Below are 18,036 nucleotides of genomic sequence, written 5' to 3' on the forward strand. Positions count from 1 at the left end.
AAACTTTGTGAATAGGTTTTGTTATTGTTATTTAAGAAAAATGGTAATTGTAAAATTATAAGAAATTAGAATAATTTTTTCTTACTAAGAGGAATGAACAGAACATCTATATTTCCATTTTATTTAACAGCATTATTCTTTGTATTCTCGTTTGGAAAGTTGACATGCTACACAGCTAGACTTGTATGTAGTGTATTTTGTAGCTCAGGGGTCTTTCAAAGTGAAAGTACTTTAAATAGGATGGTATATATTAGAGTGTAATATCTTGCTGGCTGGTATGCGATGATATTTTATCAGCACTACTCAGGTTCATCAGTTGAAATGCTTTTAGTAAAAAGTTAGTATATTGGATAAAGTTCTTTAAGGCAGCTATAAGCTGTTTTTTATAATTGTTTTATTTCTTCTATTTATCTTTCTCCAAAGGTGTCAGCCTTTCCATGTATACTATCTGAACAACATTCATGAGATTCAGAACTGAATTAGATTAACTCAATACATGGAATAATAATTGCTATACTCTAGTCAATTATTGTTCTTTCCAGCCCAGTTTTCTAATTGGCTGGAAACAAGGGGATTCACAGAGTGTGTGTTGTAGTGAGCAAAGTAGTAGAACAAAAAATTGGGGTTCAATTCCTAGTTCCATCCACCAAATCATTTATTTCTCTTAGCCTCTGTTCCATCTCCTATGAAATCCACTTCACAGAGTGGGGGTAGTGATGATGGTGATGTAAGAGAAGCAATTTTTATGAAGAGCTTTGATTTGGTGGCTTCAGTATATTAATACTCAGGTATTAATACTTCATTCAGAAATTTAAGATAAATTCTTTCATAAAACTTACCTGTGTTTTTAACTTTTCTTAAGGGAGTTAAAATACCTTATAAACCCAGACTAAATTTATGTTGAGCATCTGGATAATACAGTTTTCAAAAATAAATGAATAAACCTTACATTGCTGACTTCAAAGTCTGAGAGACTTTCATTGGGAAGATGCTGTCTTTTCAAAAAATGGAAAAGATGTCTGAAGAATTAGGAAGTCCACGAGGTGAAATTAGGTAAACCAAAAAAAGAAAAATTTGGAGACATCTTAACTAAATACTTCTTAAGCCATTAAGAATAAAAGATTCTTTAAATTCTTAAAGGGAAATAAAAGATGTCTAGAGAACTAGTGGAATTACTTGCAAGTCATGATAGAAAATGAACTCTCAGAGAGTTGAAATAAATTAATTGCTTTATGAACATTTCTAGTCCCAGATTCTCTTTTGAAGGTGACAGTTTAAAGGTAAGAAATATAATAGTGGTGATGGCACAGGGTTCACTAAAATTAGATGAAGAAAAATTGGTTTATTGGAAAAGAATGACATCTGACTAATTACTTTGAAAGTATTTTAAGGAAATATTGTGGAGCTGTTATTCAAATGTTTTAATTTCTCATTAAAAATAGATAGCTAAAACATTTAACGATCTGCCAAGTACTAGAAATGCAAATATAAACTAATATGATGGTCTTTGTCCTTAAAGAGTTTATATTCTAATGATGGAGGAAAACAGAAGAACAGTAAGGGTATATTAGTTAGGAGATAGCTGAGAGATGCCATAGATGCCGGAATCTCACCAGGGGACCTAGGAGCATAGTCCAAGATTAGAGTGAGAGGAGAGATGAAAATGCTAGCTAAAGGCATACCTTTTACTTCCTAATTGTATCTATGTATTTTGGGATTGACTTGGTATAAATACTTATGCAGGCCATGGGCAAAAATTACTAGATAAATTTAATTGTCATATAGTAGAAAATGTTTTGATGTAAGAAAATGGGTTTGAATCCTGGCTTGCTATTTGAAAGTTCTGTGGTTTGAGCAATTTAGTTCATCTTGGAAATGCAAGGGATTCTTAATCTGGGTGTCATTAACTTCTTTTTGTTAATATGTCAGTAACTGTAACTAATGTAACTATTTCCTTTGTAATCATGTGTTTTATTTTATATATTTAAAAACATTCTAGTAAAATATATTCTGAGAAGGGGTCCCTAGGCTCCACCAGACTTTCAAAGGCATCCATGACACAAAGTAGACTTCTACTCTAGACCAAATGAATAATGATATGTCATTCAAACCAGACAATTTACAGGGATGACATTAAGCTGGCATCTTAGAAAACTTGAATAATAGGCAAAGGAATTTGAATTTTATTCAGTATACAATGAAAATCCATTGAAGAAATTAGGAATTTGAAGTTTGAATAGGGAAATAACATGGATATTTTGTGGCAAATTCTCAGTTTCTAGAGATTGCTGATAGCCCTTGTTATAATATTGGATTTTTGACAATTTTTTGACAATTTAGATGTTGTTTATGTTAAGGGCAATCTTTATCTTTTGGAAGTAGTGACAAGAATTTGTATTTGATGTATCATACTTTGAAATGTCACTGTTTCTTTATGAAGTCAAAATTAATCTTGCAAATGGTCAATAGATGATTTCTTGTGATCATTGTTGATCTTCATATTAGTTGGGGAATCATCCTTTAGCTATAGGGTATTAATTATAAGTGATTTGTCATTGGGGGATAATTTATTTGAAAATGTGCTGTTTTGACATTATTCCTTTAACTGGCCAGTTTCCATATTCTATACAGGCAAGTATTACATTATTTGTATTATGCACTGAGAAACTTGAGGCAAAAAGAGATTGTGATTTTCACAGGGATCGCTCAATGATTTAGTAATGGAACCAAAAAAGAGTACCCAGGATGCCTGGCTCCATCAACCACTAGTTCAGAACAGCCTCTTAACAGATGCATTAGCACTCTGCCAACATTAGATATTGTCCATTGTAATTTGACACCTCTTATTTCCAGAAAGTCATCAGGTTTTTTTTTTTAAATCCTTTTAAAAGGCCTCACTATAGAGTCTCTTACTATCCTATATTTGCTCATTTTTCAGTATGTTTTAGGTCTAAGCCTTTTCTTCCCACCCCATCCCAGCTTACGAAGGTAAGCTACTACAACTGATTTTGAATAGATCTATATTACTGATCCATTCTACAATCGTAATTCAATTTAAAACTCCTGTAATGTGTATGCCATCTGCATTCCTGGAAAGCAATTCCAGTTCAAAACACTGGAAAACGACCAATAACAGCATCTGGAATTGCTTTTCAAACGGGGGGAAAGTGAAATGGGACATGAGAACAAAAGATAGTTTGGTAAAGTTGTTAGATTCCTTGGTTCCCAGGTCTGTCAGGAGTTTCAAAGTGAATTTTAGATTTAATCTCTGGGTCTCAGGCTTTGTCTGTTTCCACAATGAAGGTAAGAACATTGCCTCCAAATTGTAAGATTTCGCTAGTATTTTTAGCATATTACTAGATTTTGAAACTTCCCAGACCAGAGAGGCAAACGTAAACAGGATATGAATTGTCAGAGGCTATTTCAGCAGTTTTTCATCTTTAACTCTTTTACAGTTGTCCACTTATGTAGGGGTCATGCCAGCTTTCCCCTTAAAAACAACAGCTCTGCTGAACTGTTCATTATGACTTAATGGGGGGTCACTATCAAGAGTCAAAAATAAAGCTAGAGAGATAAAATGTGATGCCATTTGACCTGACTACTCCTCCAAGCCTATATAAAATCATGTATGGAATAGAGGACAGGAGTTATGCAGAAAATATAAATTATCTTAGGCTAAAGCAAGACAAATTTTTGCTTTTTTTAAGAGTATAGTGAAAAAAAGTATAGTGAACAGATGATGGTCTTATCTTTTTCTATTCACTTAAGAAAAATCCATTAAATGTTATTCTCTATAATTAAGCTTTCATTGAAAATGAGATAGATTGTCAGTCAACATGGTACTAAGATTTAAAGAATCGTAAAATCAGGGAATCATAGAGGTAGAAGAGATTTAAAGATTATTTGGTTCAACACTTCATTTTAGCTTTTCCCCCAATGCTGGTTTAAAGTTTCATGTTTAATTTTTTTATTCTTCCTTTTGACACAACTTAATTGGGAAATTTCTAAAAGTCATTAAGTTATCCAAGAGAATAAATCAGATATCTTATGTATAGTGTACTATACCAAAGTTGTGAACAGATATTAAAAAAAAAAATAAGACTGTGTTGTCCCATGCTTCCATTTTGATTTAATGAAAGAAATAGCTGTCAAGTGAGAAAAAGGTTTTATGTAAAGTAAAACAAAATGTAGGTGAATATTATGATAAGGAAGTAAATCAATCAACTGTGTATTGTGGGCTTAAATTATTAGATAAGATTAATTGTAGAAATGTTTTGGAGTGAGAACATGGATTTGAATCCTGGCTTGCTGTTTGAAAGCTCTGTGGCTTTGAACAATTCAGTTCATCTAAAATCATTCATTTAAAAACACAGCCTTTTCAAGGAGTTTGCACCCAACAAGTAAACACATAAAGGAGGTGAGAGGGAGTCTTTGGAGTTTACTAATTGGGGGAGAGCTGTCATGGTCAAGCCTGTACTTTGGGTAGATTGGTTTGATAGCTGAGGAAGAGAGTAAGGCAGGGAAATCAACCAGCAGGCTATTGTAATCTAAGAATGGGATGATAAGGGGCTATAGCAGGATAGTGGCAGGGATAGAAGGAAGAAGGAGACATAGCAGCAAGGACAAAAATGATAGGAAGTAGAAAACAGCTTTGATGTTTCATTATAGCATAGAGATGATTCTGGATTATTGATGGCTATGCCAGTCTGTTCTTGAGGAAAAGCCTAACCAAATTGAGAGTGGTTCACCACCAGGTTGGTCCCAAGATGATGAATTTTTTTTCAATCATAACAACTATTAAAATCTATATATGCTAAGACAAAAAGATGTTGTGACTTGTATCCATGGAAGAAATACTGACAAAATGACAGATATTAAAGGAATTATTTTTCCTGGTTTGTTTTGAAAGCCATCGTACCACCCATGCTATGTTCGCATCTTTTTTGTTTTTTTGTTGTTTTTTTCCCCACACATGCTATCTTCATTTCCTTTTTGGTTTTTTTTTTCCCTCTTCTATGGTTCTTCCCTTTTGCTCTGATTTTTCTCTCCCAACATGATTCATAAAGCAATGTGCATTAAAATAAATAATTGTTTTAAAAAAAGAAAAAGGTATCAAAACCTGGCCCCTTTATCTTTCTAGTCTTTTTACTTCCATGTAATGTTTAATCAAGTGACAGGATACTGCATCTCTTGAACTTTGGGGTAATTTCACTGGCTATTTTCCCCATGCCTGGCTTTTCAGGGTTCTGTCAAGTTTTAATAACTTAATGACTTAATGTAACTTAAAGTGTGTTTAAGTGTTAGACACTTAATAAATGTTGGCTTCAGAATATATAAAGCAGGCTAATTTGAATGTACAATTCATTAAAAAAAAAAAAAAAAAAAAGAGAGAGAGAGAGAGAGAGAGAGAGAGAGAGAGAGAGAGAAAGAAGTGTTGAAGAAGCCTGGAAAGATAAGCTGGGAGTTGGGGTGAAGGGAGGAATAGAGTTGTTATATTAGGAAATAATTGGCATAAAAAGCAAATAAAAGACATTAGTAAAAACAGTTTTGTTTTTAAGATCGACAAAAGCCAGATAGTGACAGATTCACTTATCTTTTTCTAAGTCTTCGTTTTCTTTCCCTATAAAGTAAGGAGAATGAGGCCTGCAGTGGGGATGTTGTAATGATCAAATAAGACAAAGGTTTGTTCAAAGCCTTGTTAATAGTAGTATAAGTACTAGAAAAGTGACCTCTCACCTGATGAGTATATGAGTGAGAAGTTATTAGTTGCTTATGTTTTGGATTAAACAGTGATATTATCAACTGCTCTAGCCAAGGTTTATTAATCAGCCAGTGTCAAATGGCCTGTGCAACATTATCTGCTTTAACATACACATAAGTGCTGAGGGTTTGCTGTAGTTTTTGATGACTAGACTGTTTTGCAATTATTTAGGGAAGGCCTTACCTAAGCTTGAAATGGAAAGGAATAGACCACTATTCAGTTCCACAGTAAGTCTAATTTCCCTTTGAAGTGTGTGTGTGTGTGTGTGTGTGTGTGTGTGTGTGTGTGTGTGTATGTGTTTAATGAATATGTTTGTTTTTAAAGTATCATGATTCTTTAATTTTCTTTCTTTTTCTTTTTTTGTTAATTAACTAATAGACGATCTTATAAATGGATGGAGGAACGGATAGCAAAAGAAAACATCTTACACATTGTTCTTGTCTTTTCTAGAGAATAGCAATTGTCTAAATTCAGATTTCAAATTTGGTATTTCTTTTAATTTCCTCCTCTCATACTAGTTGAAATTGAAACCTCATAGGACTGATCATTTTTGCTTCCACACTTCCCACATACAGTGACCTGACTTTTTGAATTTTTTCTTCATAATGTCTATACATTATCTCCAAATTAATCTTCCTAGAAAACTGTTTTGGGTTTGTTTGTTTTTTTCATGTTACTTGACTGCTCGAGAACTTTAGGTAGTTTCTCATTACCTTAACACAACAAAAGTTAAACAGAATGTCCTGGCAATGAAGGCCCTCTATAATCTGTGTATTCTTTTGTCTGTCTGCCACAACCTCACTGCTTTAGCTATAGTCCATTCACCAAGTCCCAAACACATTTTGCACTATTCTGCCAACTCATACTTTTGCTTACATTGTTCCCACTACCTAAAATGCCTTCTTTGTTGTTGAAATCCTACTCATCCTTCAAGGTTTAGGTTAGGTATTATTTATTGCATGAAACTGTTCTCCCCAGCTGGAAATGATCTCTTTATTCTTTCGATTTTTATGGTACTTACTATCTATACTAATGAAACACACTAATTGCCTGATATGATAATATAATCAATTGTTTTTATTTGATATTGATATTTATTTGGGTATAAAGCTTCCTTCCTTCCCTAAAATCCAATTCTAATGTTTCATTATGGCATATAGATGATCCTGGATTATCAACGACTATGCTAATCTGTTTTCCTGAGGACCAGCCTAGCTAAATCCAGAGTGGTTCACCACCATCTTGGCTCCAAGGTGATGAATTTTTTTTTTTCAGCCACAACAACTATTAACGATTATAAATAACAAGAAGTACTAAAAAAATCACAGATCCTAAAAGAATTGTTTTTCCCACTAATTAATAAGTTCTAGAAGTGTTAAGACACGGTCATATACTTGTGTCCACCACAGTTCTAATATACTATAGGTATTCAATAAATAGTTGGTAAATTAATTGATTTTTTCTATTACTTATAGAATTCTAGGAAGAGAAGATGGACCAACCAAGTGGAAGAAGTTTCATGCAAGTATTATGTGAAAAGTATAGTCCTGAGAATTTCCCCTATCGCCGTGGTCCTGGGATGGGAGTTCATGTTCCAGCCACACCTCAGGGTTCTCCAATGAAAGGTAATTAGAAAATAGAACCAAATAGCTGCTTTATTTTACAAATGTTTTCCTCTGTGCTTAGTCCCTGAAAAGAATAATCTTTTGGAATTGCTAGTAAGTTTTCTCTTTAATGTATTTTCACTCCCTTTTGGATCTGACAATAATATTTTCAAACTGACTATGAAATAAAGTGACTGCAAGTGTTTGAGAGATTATTGTTATACAAAAATTACTCTTTGAGCCAAATTTTTCTCTTCACCCTGCCTTCTTCCTTTAAATCAACCCATAAATATTTACTAACTGTTTACTAGGCAGAACAGTAGTGGAGATAAGAAGTATAAAACACAGTCTGTGTCCACAAGAGTCCCTTTCTAGACAGGGAGAGAAAACCATACCTATATAAAATATTTAGAATGTAAGATCTCCTTGTAAGGTTTTTGCTTCATTCTTTATACTTGGCTCCCCAATTCCTAGTATAGTGTTTAACATGTAATAAGCATGTAATAATTACTTTTTGATTGATTAATAATTGACAACATAAGTATATGTTGATTGCCCAGTGAGTTGTGTTGACCCTGAATGCTATAGGAATTCAGAAGAAGGATGGATGATTGAGCTGCTCAGAAAAGGCTTCACACTGACTGAAGGTGGGAGAGAATTCAAAAGAGTAGAAAAAGAAAAGGAAAAGTATGATGTGTGAAGAATGTCATGAGCAAAGAATGATGTCAAGTGAGAACACACAAAACATTTATCCCTTTCAGTAAGTATCAATAATGGACAATTTATTGTCCAATATAGAAAATATTTCTACCTCCCTGTTAATGAAGAACAGTATTGCTAATATTTTAAGTTACCACTTCCAAATGTTTAGTGGGTGTTTGGCTATACATATTTGGAAATATGGTTAATCTGCATTTCAACCAACCTAGCATTAAATAGGAAAAAACATTAACAACTCCAAAAAAGGAATTTATACAAATTGCATGTTATCTCCTGAAGATTCCCTCTCATATGACAGAGAAAGGTAGAATCTTCAATAAGTGAATCAAGTGAATACATTCCAGTTTTGATATTTTCTTTCTTATCATTATGAATATTGAAGAGAAGCAGAACCACAATGACAGACTGGTGGTACTCACTTGAGTTCTCCCTCAAATGACTTCAAATACCTTTAAATAATGACTCTAAACAAATTCTAGATTAATAGAACCAACAAAAATATGGAGTCAAATGATTTTCTCGCCCAAGCAACTTAGAAGGTTGTCAGGAAAAGTCTAGGATATGAGTGGAACATAGTCTAGCTCAAGCACAGACCCAGCCCCACCAAAGCAGGGGCAGGCCTTGGGGTAACTAAATCAAAGGCAGTAGTAGCAGTTTTTCAACCTCTTATCCCAAAGATAACTTAGAAGGTCATCAGGAAGGGTATCTTATACCTAGGTGAGAGTGAAGCACAGCCCAATGCAGACCACAGCACCATAGCCCTGGCCAACCAGGAACAGGCTTTGGAAGCTACTGAATAGGCAGCAGTGGTTGCTTCCAGAACGTTTAAGCCCACAGGTAGTGACAAAATCAAACAACTGATCAAAAGTAGATTACTTTTCTAGCACTGAGGCAGGACTCTATTGCTTTACTCATATTCAAATCCAGGTCACAGTCCTGGGTGGCACTCCTGAGCAAGAAAGATCACTGTCACCAAAACTGGTGACCATAATGGAGCTGGCACTCACAGACCAGAGCACAGGTCAGGAAAATAGTAAATACTTCTCCTTAGATCATGCTACCTTGGAAGAACTGAAAATTTATAGGTTCCTAGAAGTGTCTCTGAAAACAGCTGCACAAAGTATCTTCTGAAGCTTGGGACAGTGAACCTCTATCCTGGTAATAGTACTAAAGTAAAAAATACTTTAACAGATGTAAAAGTCAAGTAATTTGGAAAAATGAGCAAACAACAGAAAAAATTTTGATCCCAGAAAGTTACTGTGGTGACAAGGAAGATTAAAACACACTCAAAAGACAATAATAACAAATTCAAAGCTCTTATATCCAAAGCCTCCCCCCCAAAATATGAATTGCTCTCAGGCCATGTAAGAGCTCAAAAAGGATTTTGAAAATCAGGTAAGAGGTGGTGGGGGTGGGGAGGATAGGGAGAGAAATGAGAGCAATGCAAGAAAATAATGAAAAAAGACTCAACAGCTTAGTAAAGGAGACAAAAAAATTACTGAAGAAAATAACACCTTAAAAGAAGACTGGGCCAAATGGTAAAGGCAGTACAAAAAGCTAATGAGAAGAATGCTTTAAAGAAGCAGAATTGGCTAAATAGAGAGGCACAAAATTCACTGAAGAAACATGACTTCATAAAAAGTAGAATTGGCCAAGTGGAAAAGGTATAAAAAGGAAAAAGGTATAAAAATTCCACTGAAGAAAATAATTCCTTAAAAATTAGAATTAAGCAAATAAAAGCTAGTGAGTTTATGAGAAATCAAGAAATAAAACCAAAAGAACCAAAAAAAGAAGACAGTGTGAAATATCTCATTGGAAAAATAACTGACCTAGAAAATAGTTCCAGGAAGATCATGTAAAAATTATCGGACTACCTGAAAGCCATGATCAGAAAAAGAACCCATCATCTTTCAAGAAATTATCAAGAAAAACTGTTCTGGTATCTTAGAATCAGAGGATAAAATAGACATGGAAAGAGAATCCATCAATCATCTAAAAGAGATCCCCAAATGAAAACTCCCTGGAATATTGTATAGCCAAATTCCAGAGCTCCCAGGTCAAGAAGAAAATATTGCAAACAGCTAGAAAGAAACAATTCAAGTATTGTGACACCATAGTCAGAATAACCCAAGATTTAATAGCTCCTACATTAAAGGAGGATCAGCTACCCTGAAAAACTGAATATAATCCCTTGGGGGAAAGGTGGATATTCATGAAACACAGGACTTTCAAGCATTTTAAAGATTTGATTGAAAAGCTGAATAGAAAATTTGACTTTCAAATACAAGATTTAAGAGAAACATGGGAAAAAAAAGATAAACAAGAAAGGAAAATCATAAGAGACTTAAGTTTTATCTGTTTACATTCCTATGTGAAAGGATGATATTTGTAACTCATAAGAACATTTTAATTATTATGGAAGTTAGAAGGAATACGTATAGACAGTGTGCCCAGTTGTTAGTTGAATATGAAGGGTAAATATCTAAAGAAAAAAAGTGAGAGAGGAAAAAAGGAAAGAGGAAAAGCAGAATGGCATAAATTATCTCACATTAAAGAGACAAGAGAAAGCTTTTACATTGGTGTAAGAAAAGGGTGGAAGGTGGCAGTAAGTGAATCTTACTCTCTTCAGAATTGGCTCAAAGAGAGAATAACATACACATTTAATTGGATATAGAAATCTAGCATACCCTGCAGAAAAGTAGGATGGAATGGGAATAAAGGGGGGAAGGTGTTGTTAAAGGGAAAGGGATAGTCAGAAACATATAATTTTGAGGAGGGATGGTATAAGGAGAGAGAATAGAATAAACATGGGGATGGGAATAGAATGAAGTTAGCAATTATACCTATGGAAAAAATTTAAAGCAAGTTTCTCTGATAAAGGCCTCATTTCTCAAACATAGAGAATTGAGTCAAATTTATAAAAACCTGAGTGATTTCCCAATAAATAATAGTCAAAAAAATCAATAGTTTTCAGATGAAGTATCAAAACTATATATAGCTATATGAAAAAAATGCTCTATTGATTCGAGAAATGCAAATTAAAACAATTCTGAGGTACTGCCTCATAACTATTAGGTTACTTAAAAAAACTAACAAGGAAAATTTCATGGTGGAGGGGAAGCGTGGAAAAAAAACATTAATGCACTTTTGGTAGAATTGTAAACCTATTCAACCATTCTGTAAAGAAATTTGGAACTATTCCCAAATGCCTATAAAACCAGGCATGCTCTTATGACCTAGCAACACTAAGTCTGTATTCCAAAAGAGATTAAGGGGGAAAAAACGGAAAAAGATCTATGTGTACCAAAATATTTAGAGCAGTTCTTTTCTGGTGGCAAAGAATTAAAAATTGAGGGTTTACCCATTAATTGGTTGAGCAAATTGTGCTATTTGATGTTCTAATGTAAATACAATGGAAAGAAATGATAAGCAGGATGCTTTCAGAAAAACTTAAGATTTACAGAAGCTGATGCAAAGTAAAATTGTGTGCAAAGTAATAGCAATATTGTAAGATAAACAACTATAAAACTTAGCTATTCTTAGCAATATAGTGATCCAAGACAATTCTGAAGGACTTACAAAAAACATCCATGCCCAGACAAAGAACTGGTGACGTCTGATAAATAGATTGAAACACACTTTAAAAAAAAAAAAAAAAAAAACAAGAAAAAACAACTTTACTTTTCTTAAGGTTGCTGTTTTCTTTTTTTATGGTATATATTTTCTTTTACACTATGACTATTATGGAAATGTTCTGTATGACTACTTTTATATAATCTGTCCCAAATTACTTGCTTTCTCAATGAAGGGGACATGAGGAAGGAGGAAGGGAGAAAATTTTGAATTTAAAATTTTTAAAAACAAATGTTAAAAATTGTTTTTACATGTAACTAGGGGGAAAAAATTTTGATTTTCAGGGAAGAAAGAAAATAAGAGTACTAAATTGGCAACTATGTATAACCTCAAATCTCTGTATCCCACGTCTCTGGAGTACAATGCTACATCATACCCACCCTCCAAAAATGAGAGGAGGAGTTGATTTAAAATGGGTAATGAATGACTGATGAACTTTGCAAATATGCAAAAAGATATGCAAGAGTATAAATGGGTCCATTTAACTCAGATTGTCTTCCATTTTTGATTAAGAGAAGAAAGATGATTTAATGGATGGATTAAAGATGTAGGCATAAAAAATGACATGGAAAAATCTCCAGTGGCAGGAATTGGAGAAGATAAAAAAAGATGGGAGGGGGGAAAAGAGAAAAGTTGGGGAAAATATATGACTCTTTGTAATTGTTTGACCCTGAGCCAAGATACTTAACCACTGTTTGCCTTTGTTTCTTTAGTTATAAAATGGAGATAATAAATACATACCTTGATTAAAGAGGATAATATTTGTAAAGCACTTAGCACATTATCTGGCACATAATGAGAGATTAAGAAATACTTATTCCTTCTTCAAACTTCCCTACCCCAATAAGGAGACTATGGTAATCTGGATATTAATTGGCATATATTTGACTATTAATATGAACTAATCATGAGTTTTTTCTTTATTCTAGTATATTTGAAATTTAGGGTTTTTCCAGAGCATAAAGATCAAATAGCTTCTTAGATTGCTTCTGATCTTATACTGGTAATTTCCTTTTGTTCCTAGATCATTCTCTTGGAAACACAACACTTTTTTTATCCTTTTACTTCTTGAGCTTTCCAATACTGTGTTAATTTTATACAGTTTGATTTTTATTTCTTGAGAGCTCAGGAATGGGCATATGTAAACAGAAGTTAGGTTGACCTCAAAGATATTTTTCTTTCCTTATGATTCAGATCGACTCAACCTCCCAAGCGTACTGGTGTTGAACAGTTGTGGAATAACCTGTGCAGGAGACGAAAATGAAATTGCTGCCTTCTGTGCCCATGTGTCTGAATTAGATCTTTCTGACAATAAACTTGAAGACTGGCATGAGGTAAAGTTAAATATCTGCGCATTGGTGAAATGCAACTTGAACCATATTATCATTCTTTACAGTAATGTTTGTGATATTTCTTTTGGTGGCTTCAAAAAAGGTAAACGTGTCTGCTTTATTGAATTCTTCTGAATTCTATTTTCACTTGAGGTTTGTATTTATTTCTTTGTATCTATTAGGAAAAATAACCACAACAACTCAGACATGTTGAAACTTCATCTATCTGACAGTGGTGATACTTGAATATTTGTTGTTATTACAACCGTTTTCTTTTAGTGCATAATACTGAGTTTGCTAAGAGGTTGATAAAACTCCAAAAGTTGAAGCAATTCTAAAACATTAAAATTTCCCAAACTTTATCAGTTTGTACATCCTACATTCTGTGTCCACTGTTTCTTCAGTATTTATTATTGTAAATTGACATAACATTTGATGAATGTTCAAACTATGGTTCTTAAAAAGAATTATTCAGTTTATTCATTCATTTATTTTACTCAAGAAGTTAATTCTAAATCTTTTAAAATTTTTCATTGTATTTTTGATGTAGTTTCGGATGATTGATAAAAGCTAACAATATCTTTTCAACATGGTTTTAAGTTCAAAATAAATCACACTTCTCCTTTTGAAATTATAACTTCTGTCCTCACTTGACAAAGGCCACCTTTTTTAATAAGAACTCCATGTGTATTCCATTTTAAGGTAGACATTTAGTAAGTTATTAAAAATCACTTTTTTTTTCCTATCACTGAGCTTTTAATTTGTCATGTGACCTTGAACAATTCACTTAATCCCTCTTTGTTTCAGTCTTCTTTTTTGAGAATCAAGGGTTGAATCACTCACTGTCTAGAGAGCTTGATGGATTACTAGATCTCAAGTGTACCTTGAAGATCATATAAGCTTAATCCCCTCTTTTATAAATGAAGAAATTGAGGCATAAAAAAGGTTATTCAGGGTCATTCACTTTTCAAGTCAGCCATAGTAGGATATTCAAGGAAGTCTGTTACACTCTGCCTTATTTTTTTCTTCCTTTCACTCTCATTTTTACTAATATGTTGCAGTTTTACTTAGGTTCATGATCTCTGGTGTTATACATGTCATTTTATTAAAATCCCTACTTTATTGTAGTTCCACCCTAAACTTTTTTTTTTAAGATCTGTGTTACCTAGTTTGCATGTAATCTCTGATCTGCTGCCAGTTTGAGTGAGCTAAGGAATATCCTCTACTTGAGAAGCATGTTTCATTTTTTTATCCATGTGAATAACATTGTCTGTCAAGCAAATTATGTGCCTAATTCTACATCTAACCAAGGGTCTTTTTTCCTTTAATATTCATCCATACTACGTAACTTCAACAGTGAGCTTAACTGGTTTTTTGTACCTCTATAGTCTTCCTAAAAACTCTACTAGACAATTGTGTTCCTATATAGCTTAAAATCCCACCTGCTACAAAAAGTCTTTCCCAATTCCATTTCATGCTAAGTGCTTTCCTTCTTAACTATTTTGTGTAGATTTTTTTACATAGTTTGTTGGTATGTTGTCTTCTCCATTACAGTGTGAGCTTCTTGAGACTACTTTTGCCTTTCTTCTGTCCCTAGCACTTAGCATATTGATTGGAACATTGTTGGTGCTTCATAAATGTTTATTGACTAACAGGCTAAGCTTTATCTGAGTAGACAAGTTCCATCAGCTTTCTCCTTTAGGTCAATTTAATTGTTGTATACACATTTTGTTGTTCTTAATATTTTTTAATTCAGCAAGAAATTCCTAAGAATTTTTTTCTTTTGTTTTGTTTTTGTAGGCTTTTTTTTTTTTTTTTTTTTTTTTGCCATGTACTGGTGAAAGCTGTTGATAGTTAATAGGAATAGCTCTAGTGATGAAGACATCTCATATGGAAAATAGAACAAACAATCTACTGAAAACGATTTTTTGCCTAGCTCTGTGAGGAATTATATGAAATAATTTGCCTTTTTCTTCTACTGAAGCAATGTGGTCTGCACTGAGATTTTCTGAAGTCCATATCAAAATTGAAATTGAAGTTTCACTTATTGTGAATTTATGCTAAACCTTCTCCAAAGTTTGGCTTGTATAAAGCCTTAGAGCAACAGAAAATCAGTATGATGCTTAAGTATAAGTCTATTTAATAATATATCCTATATTTGTCCCAATAGTGTTCCTAGTTAGCATCTATTCTTTCTGTTAGGCAGTTTTTAAATATATATTTGTTTAGTGTTTCCCTTAAAGTAGCAGTTTTCTAGTTTGTCCTGGCTTCTTTTTTTTTTTTTTTTACTTCATTTATCCTCCTTAATCTCCTGTTATCATTTGCCTACACTTCTGATCTATAGTACATATACTAGTTTAGGCTGATGTGGAAGGGGGAATACACAGAGCCACAAAATGATGACATGTGTTGACTAGAATTAATATAACCCCTTGTCAGGCTGTTGGTGACCACAAGTTTACAATTTCAAATCATTGCAGTTCAGATTTTGCAAAGAGCCAAAATCTGTATTTTAGAGATCTGTAGCCAAAGGTAATTCAGTAATACATTTATTTTAGAAAGTATTCAGTATGACAAATATATATCTTAAAATAATTTGCCATTTTAATATGCTAAGTAAATAGGGTCCTGACTTCCGGTTAATAAATCTGGGGTAGATTTTAATGATCATCTTTCAAATTTAGTGTTCCTAACTGGTGGCTACTGATTGTCTTGAGGGTCAAGAGAATATGACCGGGAAAAGAATTGTGAAATCTTATAATGGTGGAAAGATTTCTCTCTTTTCTGACACCTGCTCTCCAAAACAAGAACAGCTCAAAGGCTAGGCACTACAGTTTTAAAAAAATGTCTATTCTTTAGTCTTCAACTGGAGGTTGTGGCCAAATAGATTTTTGCTTGACCTTTCCCAAGGTATCTCCTTTTTTTCTTTTTAACAAAACTTTTTTATGAAAGAAATTAAACCAGGCTATTTAGGTAAGAGCAATTAACCACTCAGTCTGGATAGTGAATAGCTTAGGTATAAGTTACAGATATTATCTCACAAATGTTTCTTCCCACTTTTCTTAAAACTTCAGTTTCTCTTTTTATTGAAACATGAGTGGGGAGGGTCCCTTATTAAATCATATAATCATTGAGGCCTTGAAAGATGTCCTGGCCACCATATGTGACCATATCTAAGTCATGGTAGGTAGAAAAGAGTTCTATTTTCAAGACCCTAAAGGAGGAGGCCGTGTAAAGTGCTAGATACTTCTTCCAGTATCTGAGAAGGAGTTGTGTCGGAGAATGGGAAGAGGTCCAGTCTTGGTACTATAAGGTCCAGGCCAAGTTTTTTTCAGTTACTTAGTCTGTAATCTTTGGGATGCCATTTACCTTTCTCAAAACCTCAGTTTCCTCAACTCTGATATGCTGTGATTCTCTGCCAAGCTATCAAGAAATTCTTACACTTTCAAGCCCAAATTAATAAGTATTCTCAGGGGAAAATAGTATGTCCTGAAATTTGTTATTTATTGACAATTTAATCAGAAAGTCCTTTTTGCTTCAGCTTATGTTGACAGTTTTCCAAAATACATTAGTACATAATATATAGTAAATAAAATGTAGTATTTTCCAAAATACATTGTATTGGTAAATTCAGTTTAATATGATTTTGATTGTGTTACAGTATTTCAGCAAATCATTCCTTCATTCTTATTATACTTCATCAATATTGTCTGATGGAAGAATACAACCAAATTTGTCTGCTCTTGGGATACTACCTGAAATATGCCTTTTAGAAAGCAAACTTCCTATGCAATCAAACTTCTTTATCATTAGTATTTCTTATAAGAATAAAATATAGGAAAATATTGTTAGGAATTATTAATTTGGTTTTAATTTATTAACATTTTACCATAGGTAATAATTATCATGGTCATTTTTAATTCCATTTTTTCTGTTATCCACAGCACAGAGAGAGAATACAACTGGTCACCACTTTTCTTTGAAAATTCCTCAAATGCTTGAAGACCATTATTACTCATTTGGTTAGAACTTGGGGCTAATAGAACTAAAAGTGTAGGTTTGATTTGTCTATGGACCAATTAGCTTTGCTGATTTTCATAACTATATATAGCTTTTTCACAGATGCAACCTGCATCACAATAGGAACAGTGGAATACAGATTGACAATACAGTTCTGCACTCTTAGATAAAACAACTGAAATTCACACATTCATCATTGATGGCTTGTTGGTTGTGTCACACTGAAATCTTCTTAGTTTTCTCCAATTTCAATAATCCTAATTTATTTGTGCTTTCTTAATGGAAATTCCCTGCCTCAATCACTTAAACACCTTGTTGCACTCCTTTAAATTATCCACAGTGCTTAAGCCAAGGAGCCCATAACTGAATATTCATTTTACTTCAGGTCTTAGTGGGAAGTGGACATGACCTAATTTCTCTTATCTTCTGTTATGTGTGTGTGTATGTATGTTTGTACGTGTTGCATTATATGTATGGCACATGTATCCTTTCTATATGTATGTTTATATTTGTGTGGGTGTGTGGGTGTGTGTGGATGGGTGTCTACACAGGTACATACCATGATTCCTAGAACTCTCCATCACAATTAGGCAGTGCCAGTACTTCTCATGCTTTCCCTTTCCTAAGCATCTTGTTCTGCAGTTGTCTTTATTGAAATGATTCCTTAACACTTCTCTGGTTTGCTTTGACCATTTAAATCCTACCCCTCCACCACCATCTTCAAGTTGCTAGCTAATTGCTAAATTGGTGATCATGCTTTTTATGTCATTGTCCAGTTATAGATAAATTTTTTGAGTTAGTGTTAGGGGCAGTTTCGGATGCCTCCTTTTTTTAATCTCTCCAGAAGATTCTGAGTTATAAATATTTCCTGCCTTACCTGCCAGCCAGTTGTGATCTCACAAAGTGGTTGTCAAAAAGACCTTTAATAAACTTTTAAATTTACATTTTGTTTTTAACTATACAGAGA

The 18,036-nt window shown here is 33.4% G+C and overlaps 1 protein-coding gene across 7 annotated transcripts in view; it reads left to right on the plus strand.

Moving 5' to 3' along the window:
- The window catches only part of TBCEL (tubulin folding cofactor E like), a 55,764-nt gene that overhangs the window by 15,461 nt on the left and 22,267 nt on the right, over window positions 1–18,036 (plus strand). For 3 of the 7 annotated variants that reach the window (XM_031960167.1, XM_031960166.1, XM_012544939.3), the window contains 3 exons: window positions 6,922–7,014; window positions 7,237–7,386; window positions 12,913–13,052. In XM_031960167.1, the coding sequence (XP_031816027.1) occupies window positions 7,254–7,386; window positions 12,913–13,052 (273 nt within the window). In that variant the 5' untranslated portion in view covers window positions 6,922–7,014; window positions 7,237–7,253. Of the gene's footprint in view, window positions 1–5,414; window positions 5,989–6,921; window positions 7,015–7,236; window positions 7,387–12,912; window positions 13,053–18,036 lie in introns of those variants that run through there. The other 4 variants (XM_031960164.1, XM_003764124.4, XM_031960168.1 and 1 more) reach the window with 4 other exon arrangements.

The sequence above is a fragment of the Sarcophilus harrisii genome, chromosome 3, assembly GCF_902635505.1.
Source record: "Sarcophilus harrisii chromosome 3, mSarHar1.11, whole genome shotgun sequence".
NCBI classification, from domain to species: Eukaryota; Metazoa; Chordata; class Mammalia; order Dasyuromorphia; family Dasyuridae; genus Sarcophilus; species Sarcophilus harrisii.